The sequence below is a fragment of the Acanthopagrus latus genome, chromosome 20, assembly GCF_904848185.1.
Source record: "Acanthopagrus latus isolate v.2019 chromosome 20, fAcaLat1.1, whole genome shotgun sequence".
NCBI classification, from domain to species: domain Eukaryota; kingdom Metazoa; phylum Chordata; class Actinopteri; order Spariformes; family Sparidae; genus Acanthopagrus; species Acanthopagrus latus.
Genome location: NC_051058.1, coordinates 13,966,870 through 13,979,434, shown reverse-complemented (window position 1 = coordinate 13,979,434; position 12,565 = coordinate 13,966,870). Strand labels below are relative to the sequence as shown.

General features: G+C 40.6%; 1 protein-coding gene across 3 annotated transcripts in view; it reads left to right on the top strand.

Moving 5' to 3' along the window:
* LOC119010167 (zinc finger protein 385B-like) overlaps positions 1-10,084 on the top strand; it is a 73,774-nt gene extending 63,690 nt beyond the window's left edge. For 2 of the 3 annotated variants that reach the window (XM_037082095.1, XM_037082096.1), the window contains exons 5-9: positions 4,335-4,512; positions 7,381-7,755; positions 7,887-8,089; positions 8,272-8,370; positions 9,204-10,084. In XM_037082095.1, the coding sequence (XP_036937990.1) occupies positions 4,335-4,512; positions 7,381-7,755; positions 7,887-8,089; positions 8,272-8,370; positions 9,204-9,434 (1,086 nt within the window). In that variant the 3' untranslated portion in view covers positions 9,435-10,084. The remainder of the gene's footprint in view (positions 1-4,334; positions 4,513-7,380; positions 7,756-7,886; positions 8,090-8,271; positions 8,371-9,203) is intronic. The other variant, XM_037082097.1, reaches the window with a different exon arrangement.
* The last annotated feature ends 2,481 nt before the right edge of the window (positions 10,085-12,565 follow it).

The window sequence follows — 12,565 nt, the reverse complement described above, 5'->3', positions numbered from 1 at the left end:
TCAGTCCAATCAGTATATTTAGACCGCTTCCATTTTTTAATCAACCAGTAGGTTCCTAAAAGGAAGCCAGTCAGCTAGTTCCATTGCTTCTTTCCTCCTTATCACACCTCCCCATTCATATTCATTTGGCTCCCATTCCTATGGAGTTCATTTATACATATTTGCATTTATATTGTTAGGAGGAACCTGGTGGAATGACAATGACTCTTCTTTGTGTGAACTGTGGAACTTGAAGGAAGCAGGACATTGGAGCGAGTCCATTATACCACTCTAACTGCCTTACCGCACCACACCATTTTCTCTCTCTCAGCTCTGTACTTTTGGACATACAGTGATGTTGTCGGGAGTTTTCTAGCTAACAGGCTCTCTCCTCCTCCCCTCTGTGTCGCCTGCAGCTGAGCTGAGAGTTCTGGTTGACCCAGGAGTTGGATGCCGGGTTACAGGCAGGTACCAGGCCCCAGCAGGGGGTCGCAGTGAGCGGCTGGAATTTGCACTTGACTAAAGGAAGGAAAATTGACTAAAGGAATAGTTCTGAATCGCAAGTCTTTTGATATCTTATACTCATAGCTTGTGTTTTATATGCAGTAGGTTTCATTTCCACAGTCATTGGTATATATTTGTTTTTTTTTTTTTATATTGGACACACAGATTTGTGTCATTTAAAGTTCAACACGCCTCAATCCACATCTTGTTTGATACAAAAAGGATTAAAAAAAAAAAACAGTTGTTACATCATGCTGGATTGTAGTAGTTATTTGAAACATTTACCTTGTTTTCACACAGGGCTATGGAGGACAGCAATAATAATGTTTATACTAAATATAAGCAATTAAAAAAAGCCCTTTTCTTTTAAAAAATAGTTATGAAGTTAGGCAGGAGTTATGTACCTTTGAGCCAGTCGCTTAACACAAACACACAACACAGACAGTTGATCTCATGTTTGTTCAGTATGAAGACAAAGACTGATGACTGTGGAAATGTAATCTACAATACAGATAACTGGAGAGTATAAAAGAAGAAGAGACTTGAAGATTTTCAAGTTATTCCTTTAAGGCTGTTAAACTCACTGAAAAAGCATGAAAGAGTCAAGCCTGAAAGATAACACGTGATATTCTAATTGTGCTGCCCTTCTGTGGAGGACAGTTGTTGCTCACTGTGTACGAGGAGTTTGGGCATCAGTGGTGTGAGAATGCATAAAGCTGCTTGAATCCAGCAGTCATGACGGTCTCCGGATCAGGATCTTTGTTCTGCTGTCCTAGGACGCTGACTCTACATGTTATTCTCTCTGTAAGTTACTATGGTGGAACATAGTGAACTCATACTACTCTGGTAGTATGCAGACAGGAGCAGATTCATCCCTCTGACTCAGTTGGAAATCACGCTGAATGGTTAGTGTCCACTGACATTCAACGTAGCCAAAGGGCTCGTATACCCTTTGCTCAGCCCTGCATTTCTGACCCCACGGTGGTACCCTTTCTGTTTGTGTAGCAGCCCAAGCTTTATGCGAAGTGTTGATCGGGGGCGGGGGACTCGTTACCCTTCACCACTCTAACAATGCACACAGTCGCTAAAAGAAGACCTCCGCACACTGAGCTCAGAGGCTTTGCCGTGTATAATGTGTGCCTGGATACTGGTATGGATAATTTGAGCGATGACAAATTATCTAACGGCCTTGTGTGAAGCGAGACACTTGACCTCAGACTCGCTGTTGATTTAAGGAGCGCACTTGTGTCTTTCTTATACAGAAAAAGCACTAGTGTTGCAAAAAATGTGTGCTCTTAAAGGATAAGGCTGGTTATGTCTTATATTTTCCTTATTGTTGAAAAATCCCATGAAAATATTAGGTAATTAGCCATCCGTTTGAGGACTCAGCGCCAGGAAAGAAAACCACCTCAAGTTCTTTATCGCTGTCATCAAACTAGCCTCCATATTCTCTGACACACATTGAACCCTTTTGGCCAAAATATAGGTTTCTCCCTAGTGCTTGTTTTTACAGGAAACATATAACTGAACTGAAGAAAACAGCACAAATGGCACTTAATTAATACACTGGAATTTATACACATTTCAGTGTATGTGGGATTATTAAAAATTAAATTACAGTGCCCACGTTCATTGTAAAGAAGGAACAGTGTGGCTCATTCATCTATTTTTAATGGTATCTGAGCAGCATTAGAGGAATTAGACACGTTCAGCTTTAGCTACAGAGACACTACTTATTATTAAAATAGATTAATCATTGGTTTTGGTGTGTTCGTGGGATTATTTCATTAATGAGAAAAATATAAAATATCACCACACTTATCTTTTATGACTCCTGCTTGTTCTGTTCTCTTGGTGTCATGGATACTTTTCTCAAGTTGTTGAAGCTATTTTCACTTTGCACCTTCAGAGAGTAGGTTGCCTTTTTTCATCTAAGACAATCAGTAGGAAAAACGCAGGTGTAATTAATAAAATTAATTATGGAATTTAATTTAGCTTCACTTTCACTGTCCTGGTATTTATCACACTGACCTGCCTTCTGGGACACTTGAATGGAATTGAGCCACTGTTAAAATCATTAGCAACACCTGGGCTTCTCCTACAATGACTGTTCAAAATGTCTGCTGTGAGAAAGATCTATTTACCCGAATACAAGGTGTCTCAGTCCTGATCCTGTTATGTAACCCTGCTTCAACACACCTCGTTCAAATGATCAACTCGTCATCAAGCTCTGCTGAAGCCTGACAAAGACCCATTCATTTGATTCAGGTGTGCTGGAGCAGGTAAAATCTAAGAGATGCAGGGTGAGGGGGGCCAGGACCAGGACTGAAGAACACCAACCCAGTGCATTTCTTCATCTGTAAAAGAGTTCATATTTGTATTTAGAATTAAATGACAAAGAAGACTGTTTAAATGCAGGATGTGTGTAAAATTAAACTACTGTGATAACTATCATGGAGAATTGACAATTTTTAGAAACTGTGCAGAACGTCTGTAAGGTTGTGATGTCACAACAATACTGTCAACAGCCTCAGCAATAAACCATACTCACAGGGCGGCCATTTTTCTCTGACGTTACACTCAAGGTAGCAAGCTCAATTATTGCACTGCTGTATTCAGGATAACAAGTCGGGACATGATACAAGATAAAACATATTGGATAACCCATTAACTTCCCTGAGACATGCTTTTATATGACTTGCAACCTGAAACACAGCAGAAAGACATCAGCCTGAGCGTGACGTAAGAGGAAAATGGCCACCATGTGGCTATGCTCTCTGCCCACAGTAAGGTGTGTTTAAACAAACAGCTGCAGAGCTGATCCAAAAGCACAGTGGCTGGTGTCTGCTCAGGCCTATGAGAGCTGACCAATCAGAGGCAGACTGGGCCTTTGAGATGTGCACTAAAACAGAGCATTCAGATAGAGGGTGAATAGAAGTGCTGCAGCAATGCAGTATCATATAGTAATGTATTATATTAACATTAAAGCATGTAAGAATTTTCTAGTAAATTGTCAAACATAATAAAGGGAAGTGAAAGTGAACCTGAAAATGAGCAGAATATGGGACCTTTAATTGAAGTCTTCATCCACATTTTGCTCACCAACTTCTTCCTGGGCTTTCAACCATCTCTCGTATGTATTTTACTAATTTAAATATTAAACATGCAGGCTATGTAGCATGTCATGTAGATATGTTTCGTTCTAATGATGAATTAAATAATATAGTTTATTGCTTTTCCTAGAGCTAAGTCGTGCTCACAAATCTACACCTTTTATTGTGTATCTGGTTTTCCAGATAAATGGATTTCACTTTGGTTGCTCTGCTGATGCACTTCTACATGCTGGAAGCTGATCTTACTCTGTAGAGCACATCTCGCTTTATCTACAGCCATCCAGAGCCATTTTGGGATCACAAATCAGCATGCATCTGTTGTCGCGCTGCCACAAATGTGTTTTCTCTCACAGAGGAAGGCACAGAGGTCATTTTGTGTTGCAGTATAACGGACACGGGCCATTTTGTGTCAGAACATATCAGTGCAAAGATGAGCCAGTGAGCTCATGAGATGCCACGAGTCCGACTGATGCTCATTTGTGCACAACCGTGATGACGACGATGATGATGATCAAAATGGTGATGTGACTCTTCCTTCGAGTCAGTTGCTCAATCGCGTAATTTCTCCCCAACTCCATGGAAGCATGTGAAGCCAAAGAGATGGAGCAGATGGAAAGATTACAGTTTACTGATTTCATGCTGTTCTTCACTAATTTAATCATGTCAAGAGATTCTGTTCATAAACTGTACACTGAATTTCTGCTCATGTGTGCATATTTGCGTGTGTGTCGTGGTCAGACCCAGGCGGAAGCCCACTACAAAGGTCATAAACATGCTCGCAAGCTAAAGGCCTTGGAGAATCAGAGGAACCGGCAGAAGAACGGACCATCGACAACAGGAAAAGAGAGAGACAGAGAGAGGGCGATGATAGGAGGAGGAACGATGCCAACAGATTCACATTTGAAAGACATAACAGGTATAAATCTTTCTTTTTTTAAAGGCACCCGTCACTTCACCCTCTGAGTAATTAGAGGTAATTGGTGAGACGTAAGCACTAAGGCTTGGTAGCTGCCACTCAGCTGGCTAATTACCAGCTATTACCTGTCCTGCTATCATTGGCCCTGTCAGATAGGTAATTACTCTCATCAAGCAAAGACATTCTGCAAGATGAGAAGCCTTAAAGCTCTTAAAAAGAGATGCTATCTGAAGAGGCATGGTGGTGGTATTGCTTTCTCTCATTTTGATTTTGGTTGTGGCTAAACACAACTCCCACTTAAAGTTTGCTGTTTTATTATGAAATGTGATGACGCTTTGCCAATGTACATGTCAGAGAGTGTATGTTTTCCTGTCAAAATCAGACTAAACGGCAGTTAAAATAGTGATGAGGTTGCAGTAGCCATCAGCAGTGGCTAATGCTAGCCACAACAACTAAATAAGACAAAAAACGTTGTTTGATGATGTTGTGAAGTCATGTTGTATCATGGGAGTTGTTGCTCTCAATGTACAACCCCCATTACTAGTGAGTCAGGCAGATATGTCCCCAGCAGCAATAAAGAAAATATTTGTTACTTTTGCTTCATTTAAGAGCCAAATAATTAATTTATTAACAAAATTGTTGACAATTAATCATCTTTTCTCTGACTAATAGTTTCAGCTCTAAAGAGAAGTCAAGATACTAAAGTGCTGAACAAAATGACTTGGCACGTTTGTGGAAGAAGAGGTGCACAAAGTACATTACGAGCAGATGAGATATCTCAGGGTCAGGTGTGGGCGTTTTTGTGAAAACTGGGTTTTAAAGTTGTGTTGAGGACCAGGTATCAGCTGAAGGCCAACCAATTTATAATGCACTTTATGCCACCCTTTTGTGCATAAGGTGCCACAGTTACGTTCATAGAAATGAAGATGTGCTGGGGTCTGTCCTTGGCGTCCTTGTGCACATGATCTGCTGTCACTGAAACACTGATAACAGCCTTTTAAATTCAGCATGACTTTCTGTTATTTTCATAAACTGCACTTTAGTTTGTTAAAAATCACTCATATTCCCCTGTATCCTTTATGTATTCTTAATATTATAGCTAGTGGTTCTTCAGCAGCCTCGCCTACAAAAAGAGCTGCTGTAAGAGTAACACCTTTGCTACCTTTCAGTCATTTGTCACTCAGCGTTTTTTATTCTGCTCAACTCAAAAGGAAAAAAAAATCACCATTTTCCTTTCTATACTATGTCTAGCTTTCTTTTACTATATTGATTTCCCCCCTCTCATTTTGTTCCAGCGCCTATCAATTTCCCTCTAACCACACAATGATAAGCTTGTTACATTCAGCCGTTACCATGGTTGTTGATTGATGGTGACAGAGCGAGAGAATAAAAGACAGCGAGACGGAGGAAGGATGATTGAGAGGGCTGAAAAGAAGAGGGAAAAGATATGGAAATTAAAGAGCGAGGGTAGAGCAGAAAAGGGAAGTAAGTAGCATAAAACAAGGTTACATGATAGAAATATATGTAGACCTTGATTATGTAGAATTCATGTATTGTTGCGGTCTTGTATAACTACTGCTGTGGTGTGATTTTTCTCATATTGCAAATGGCACATTCATTGTTACGAGCTTATCGAACGTGGCAGCTGAATTCTTTTCAATTCATAACAACTTGTACTATTTGTACCTGTACAGGCAGTTGTATGCTGTAGCCTGTCACACAGGTTAAGAGGTACACACACACACACACACACACACACACACACACACACACACACACACACACACACACACACACACACACACACAAAATGTACCAGTGAAAATGCCACTGGTAATCACAAAGATAGAAATACTGTTACATTCAGAGAAAAGCTACGTGGAATTGGTTATAAATGCATTAGTTAATATGTTTGAATATCTAAAGATAAGTAATTTTTAATTGTACCATTTACTTCTGGCATTTATGAGCGGTATGTAAGCGCTTGATAAACCTACTCAGTGTATGTTTCATAGAAAGACTCACAAAGTATGTACAAGTGGAAAATTAATTGTAGATGCTGAGCTCACTAACAGTCACATCAGTTGATTTTAAAAACCCATTTTAATTTTCCTGTCATAAAACTGTATGTGAGAGGTGCTGCTCATAGTCATACACCCACTGAGATGTATCACCTGACTCTGCAGTCCCCAGCAGCCTTTTAGCATCTTTCAGCTCATTGTTCTGGTGTTTTTTGGCTCAAAGCTGTGCTGTTTTGGTTCACTCGAATTGCTCTTATGTTGTTAACTTTTTCAGGCACAGCAGTTTTCAGTGATTCGGGTCCAAACAACAGACTGACAAAGATATCAAAAATATGGTGAACAAAGAGGAGAATCTAGCGGCTCAAGAGGCAGATAGTTGTGCCCAAAACTGGTGGAGACAAAAAACAGAGCTTAAAGAGAGTGAATAGGAAACTTACATTCATCTGGCCACAAATATTTCTCCATATGAATGTTAATGTTGTTCCTCAACTGCTGGGTGTGTAAATAAATAATAACTGTTTGGTATACAACGTGTATGTGTACAGCTTGTTTCTGCTGATGACGAGGGCACAAAGATTGAAATCAAAAATGTTTAAATTAACATGCTAACTAGCTAGACCCAGTCCATTTTGATAGAAAGCCACCAGTCTGGATTGTTATCTGCACAGCTGAGCAATAACTTGCTAACAGTAACTACAGTTAGCAGCAGTTAGCTGTTATTCTGGTGATATGTTGCCCCTGATTTGTTTTGAGAATTCGTTCTTACTTATTACACTTTCTAAATGATCATATTGCAAATAACAATGAGCTCATAGTGCAACCTTTGTGTTAATTCATCTGTCCACAGGCCCAAGTACTTCCCAACCTGCACAGCAGCAACCAGAAAAAGGCCAGTGGAGCTCGCTGACACCTGCTCCTTCCTCGCAGCCGGCATCCACAGACTCTCCTTCAGTTGGCTCTCCTCAGTTGTCCCCACAAATCTCGCCTGGCCCTCAACTGTCTGATCTACCTTCAGATGGTCCACCTGCAGAGAGGGACAGCCCGACCACCAGTTCAGCTGCACACCCTGACCCTCAGGGAAGCTCCACAGGAGGTGAGGAGGAGGAGGTGGTGAAGGTGGAGGAGGCTAAGGAGGTCAAGAGCAACAAAAAACAGCAACTCCACTGTCCCACATGCAAAGTGACGGTCAATTCCAGCTCCCAGTTGGAGGCTCACTGTAGCGGTGTGTACTATAACACTACTGATGATACTTAAGTGACATGGAAAAGTTAGAGGAAGTTTCCATTGTAATAGTTTATGTTTCCTGTGATTCTGACATCTGGTTTCCCTCTTCTCTGTGTTTGGCTAAATCAGGCTCTAAGCACAAACAGATGCTTGATGGTCAGAACAGCAGCCAGCCCCAACGCAGGGTCAAGATGACATCATCGCCCAGGCCCACCTGCCGAATTAAGCAGCGATTGGGCAGCAAGACCAGAGCGGTTGTGGGTGTATCCAGCCAGCCGTTTCATTGTGAGATGTGCCAGGTGTCCGTCAACTCAGAGACACAACTGAAGCAGGTATGAGTTTAACCAAAGGTGATGACATGAACATTTTACTGCTGACCATTGTAACCGAAACTCAAAATGTAAAATGCCTATTCTTTGTATTCTACAGGGAAAAACAACCCGATTTGTTGTGGTGTGTTAGTCAGAGCTGTCCTGACTGAATCACTGTTCTGTTTATACCTGTCCCTTTTTAGCACATGAACAGCAGGAGACACAAAGAGCGTTTGGCTGGGAAGCCTGTCAAGGTGAAGTTCACCCCCTATAATAAACTACAGCCCAGCGCTGTCTTAGCGGTAAGCATTTGTCCAACACAGACGCACGTACATATTTGACGGCTGTTTATTTTTTTTCTACATTGCAGATTGTCATTTAAGGGTCCCATCTTCTGTTTATTTTTAGGTTTCTTACTTTTCTTCTGGATGTTGACGAGAACATGTCTGAACACTCCATTTCAGTGCCTGTCTCTTCTGAAAAGCCTATTCTGTTGGATTAATCAGTTCTCACAGACATGAGCTGGCTGCGCCCACCATGTTACTGCATCAGCTTTGTCAGTGTTTAAAAAACAATCATGATCCTCAGAGGATGAATCATGATGACACTGGTAACCCTCTGGCTTTTTATCCAGTGCCATCATTAGGTCAGTGTTTCAGTGTAGTTTATGAACAAACGGCCACAAAATTATTGCCATTCACATACCTTAGTAAACTTTGTTCTCGCTAAACAGCATGTTAGCGTTGTCATTATAGATATGTTTTGCATGAAGCCTGAAGACAGAGGAAATGACAGCTCGTTGCGAAATATCGTGTTCGCCCCCTGGTGGCTGGCTGCAGTACAGATCATAAACTCATAAATGTAGATGTCAAATACATTTTTACCAAATAGATTTGGTTTCTGTCATTTTAAGTAGTTGTTATCATACTGATGTATGTTTAACTCTTCATTTGGTTTTAATTAGGTATTTGATGCTGGTAAAAGGATGTCATGACTGACAGCTCCGAAAAACATCACCAGAGGAAAAAGGCTTAATTTTTCTACTTTGGAAGGAATATTTTGTATCTTTGATTGTCAAGGTTTTAGACTCTCAGTCTTAATAAGCAATGAATATTTCTCTTTTCTGTGGTTACAGACTAAACTAGCCCTGCAGAAGCACCTATCCAAGGCCCTGCCGGCAGGGTTTCTGACCAGCCCCTTCAACCCAGCTGCCTTGTGCACCATGGCATCTGGACCCATGGCACTACGGCTGCCACCGGGTCCCACAGCCATAATCCAGGGTCCCCTGATCAGCCCCACTCTCTTCAGGCCTGCTCCTGGACCTCTGAGGGCCACACATGCACCTATTATCTTCTCTCCTTACTAGCAATGAGCCAAGCTACGCCGGAGGACCCACAGTAGAGTGGACCTAACTGAGCCAAAGCTGGACTGGCTGAAAGTTTATCTTGGCCCAAGTGAGAACAAAGCATGAGACATCAGGACAATATGCAGCGACCTCAAGGGCAGAGTATCATCATGTCAAGTTTGGCAGGGTCAAGTCACGAGAACAGTATGCACAATCCCTGGTGTGGACTAAGATTTCAGCGCTGACGGACCTGTGTCACCCCCAGCCCTCCTTAAATTTGGATGGACCACCGCTCAGCTGTTTCCCCTCAACAAACTGTTGAGTGCATGTTCCCCGGGGTCTGGACCCCTCTGGAAGCCATAATGACAAGCGTCTTTAAGTTTTATTAATAAGACCGTGATAGACTAATGAACTAGGGTGTGTAAATGTTACTAAGTGTTAGTTGCCAAAATTCTTTCAGTTTGAGAGCTTTCTAGTTGTACCCTAGGAGATCAAGTACAATACTTCATTCCTGCTTTAGTTTTTATAACCAAATCAAAATCAAGAAAATCTATAAAACTGGTTGCTTCCATATAAACACCCTCCATTTCTAACAAGAGAAAGATTAAAAGTAATTTTATTTCTTTACAGCCTTTCTTTTTCTGTCTAGATAAATACATTGATTCATCTTCTCTGTGTCTGTGTCTTGATGTGACAATCAACCACCACACTGTTATGATGCCAGGAAAGCCATCTATATGGAGATAGACAACATGTAATGCTTAATAAGAGATGGTTAAATTTAGTTATGAGATTTAAAAACTGTATTTTCTTGACACAAGCCATTACAACAAGCTCTTCAGTTAAATAAGCTACGTTTTTGTGACAGCTCGATGCTGTTTGTGCAATATGGGGGATTCAAAGATTCTTTGTCACATTCACAGAGATACAACTTAAAAAGTGAAGTGAAGAGAATGTTCAGATACTGTACAAGATTATCAAAGGGATCAACAACAAAATAGATTAAGTAAAAATAAATATACTAGTGCAAGATGATGTATATATACTAAATCTAGGTAAAACATACATACAAACCTGACTTCTCCAGAATCTGTCAGTATTTACCCTAAAAGTGTCCTGGTGTGTACGTTAAAGCATTATTATGGATCCAGTTGCTTTTCTTGCAAGACCTGACCTGCTCTGCTTCTGATTGGATACTTGGTTCAGATTTTATCATTAAGGGCGTATTTTATGTAATGCTGGTTGTGTCTTTGTTTGCAGCTGGTTTGTACCGCAGCTGGCTGTTTCTTTTAGAAACCAACGGGCAGTTTCTAAGATCTGGCCAGATTTTGATTAAAAGATTCAAAAAAAATTAATTAAAGAAACCCCTGTGTTGGTGTTTATGTAAAAGACATCTATGTATTTTGTTGCAGGGATGACTAGCACTTCCTGTCTCATGACGCCACTTTGTACTGAAAAGAGAGCCCCCGTAGTTTCAACTTCTAGCAAAACCAAATAAACTAAGAAATTGTCAAGAATTTAATATAAGAATATTCACCTTACTAAACAAAAAAATACAACCATACACATTCTGAATTTAAGTTTCCCTCTTTTACCGAACTAAGCCAAGCTTAATAACTCATTGTAAAACACACTCAGAACAAACAAACTCAGCATAAACTAACTAAAACTCCCTAACGTAGGCTTGGTTTGCCTTTCTACATTCACATCTGGTTTGGTAAAGATGAACCCTCAATTCACCTGCTGCTGATGTCCGACTCTGTCGCTTCTCTCCTGCTGCACGTCTGTCCCTCCCTCACCAGCCTTGTCTTGTCGTCCCTGTAGCGATAGTCCTGTTAGATCACCTCACACTGTATCCCCTGTTGTCAAACTGACCTCAGGGCCGCTGGCTCCACAGATAACTGATCCATGAGCTGATTAGTTAACGGTAACTAGCTACAGATGAGGACAGCTGGCAAAGTGCAGCCGTTGTCAGTTACTCTGGTGATGTGCTGCCCCTTGTGTTTTTGGAACCACCTACTAATAGGTATTACCTTCTAATGTTTGACAAATTATACCTTTAAATTCGATGTGGTTTTAGCTAAACTGAGTTAGAATACAAATATCAGGGCAGGGCTGTTCTTTTCAAGAAAAGCAGTAGTATCCATCATAAGGAGTAGCAGAAACAAACAATGTGTGCAGTCTTGCAAGTGTGACAGTATTTGACAATGTGTTCTGAGGACCCTGATGTCCTGAGGATAGAAACTCCTCAGTCTTTCGGTTTGGCCACGTGACTGCAGAGGTGACTACCGGACATCGGCAGTCTAAACAGTCCGTGGTTGGGGTGTGAATTGTCTCTTCTGATATGTTGGGCTCTCAGCTTCACCCCAGGTGTCCTGCAGGGTGGTGGGAGGTGTTCAGCTGAAAGTAGCGCTCTCTGCAGGGCACCGCAGTCAGGACAGGCTGGTGCCTGCTGTTCCCCAAAAGTTTAAATCATCCATCCACAAGTTTTTTAAATGTGTCTTTGATGTCTTTATTAAGCCTGTTATTTTTGATAGTTGTATTAAAAAAATAAAAAAAAAAAGTTCTTTCAATTTAGAAATCCCTCCCACCTGATTGTGCTGAATCATCCTAAGCAATATGTATTTTTGAAGTGTCACATGGTGAAATTACTGACTATTGTAACTGTGCATCAATTGCAATAATGTAAATTATTATGTGATTAAAAATGATGATACTGTATTCTATATGAACTTATAAATAGAAATGTTTTTTACGCAGTTGTGGCAGCCTCTTTCTTCATATATATATGGACATCTCTTTTACCATTGATTATAAATGTACAAGGAAAACAGGTTTACTTCATGTATGAATAACAGAAATTAATTATTTCATATAATGGCTGAGTCCAGAAGAATAATTAACACTATTGTTGTTCATGTGCCGCCAACACAGGCTACACAACACAATTTATGATACCCTAGTGTCCTCTAGTGGTATAGTGTTAAGGAAAGTGCAAGGGGCCAATGAGGTAGGATGTTATCAGTGCTTTTTCCTGCAATTTAATACATTGTATATAAATCCCGCAAACAACAAATTGTGCACAAAGAGCATTAAAAAAAAAAATCATGTTCGAATCTCTTAAATATTTATGCAGGGAGAGAGAACAATAT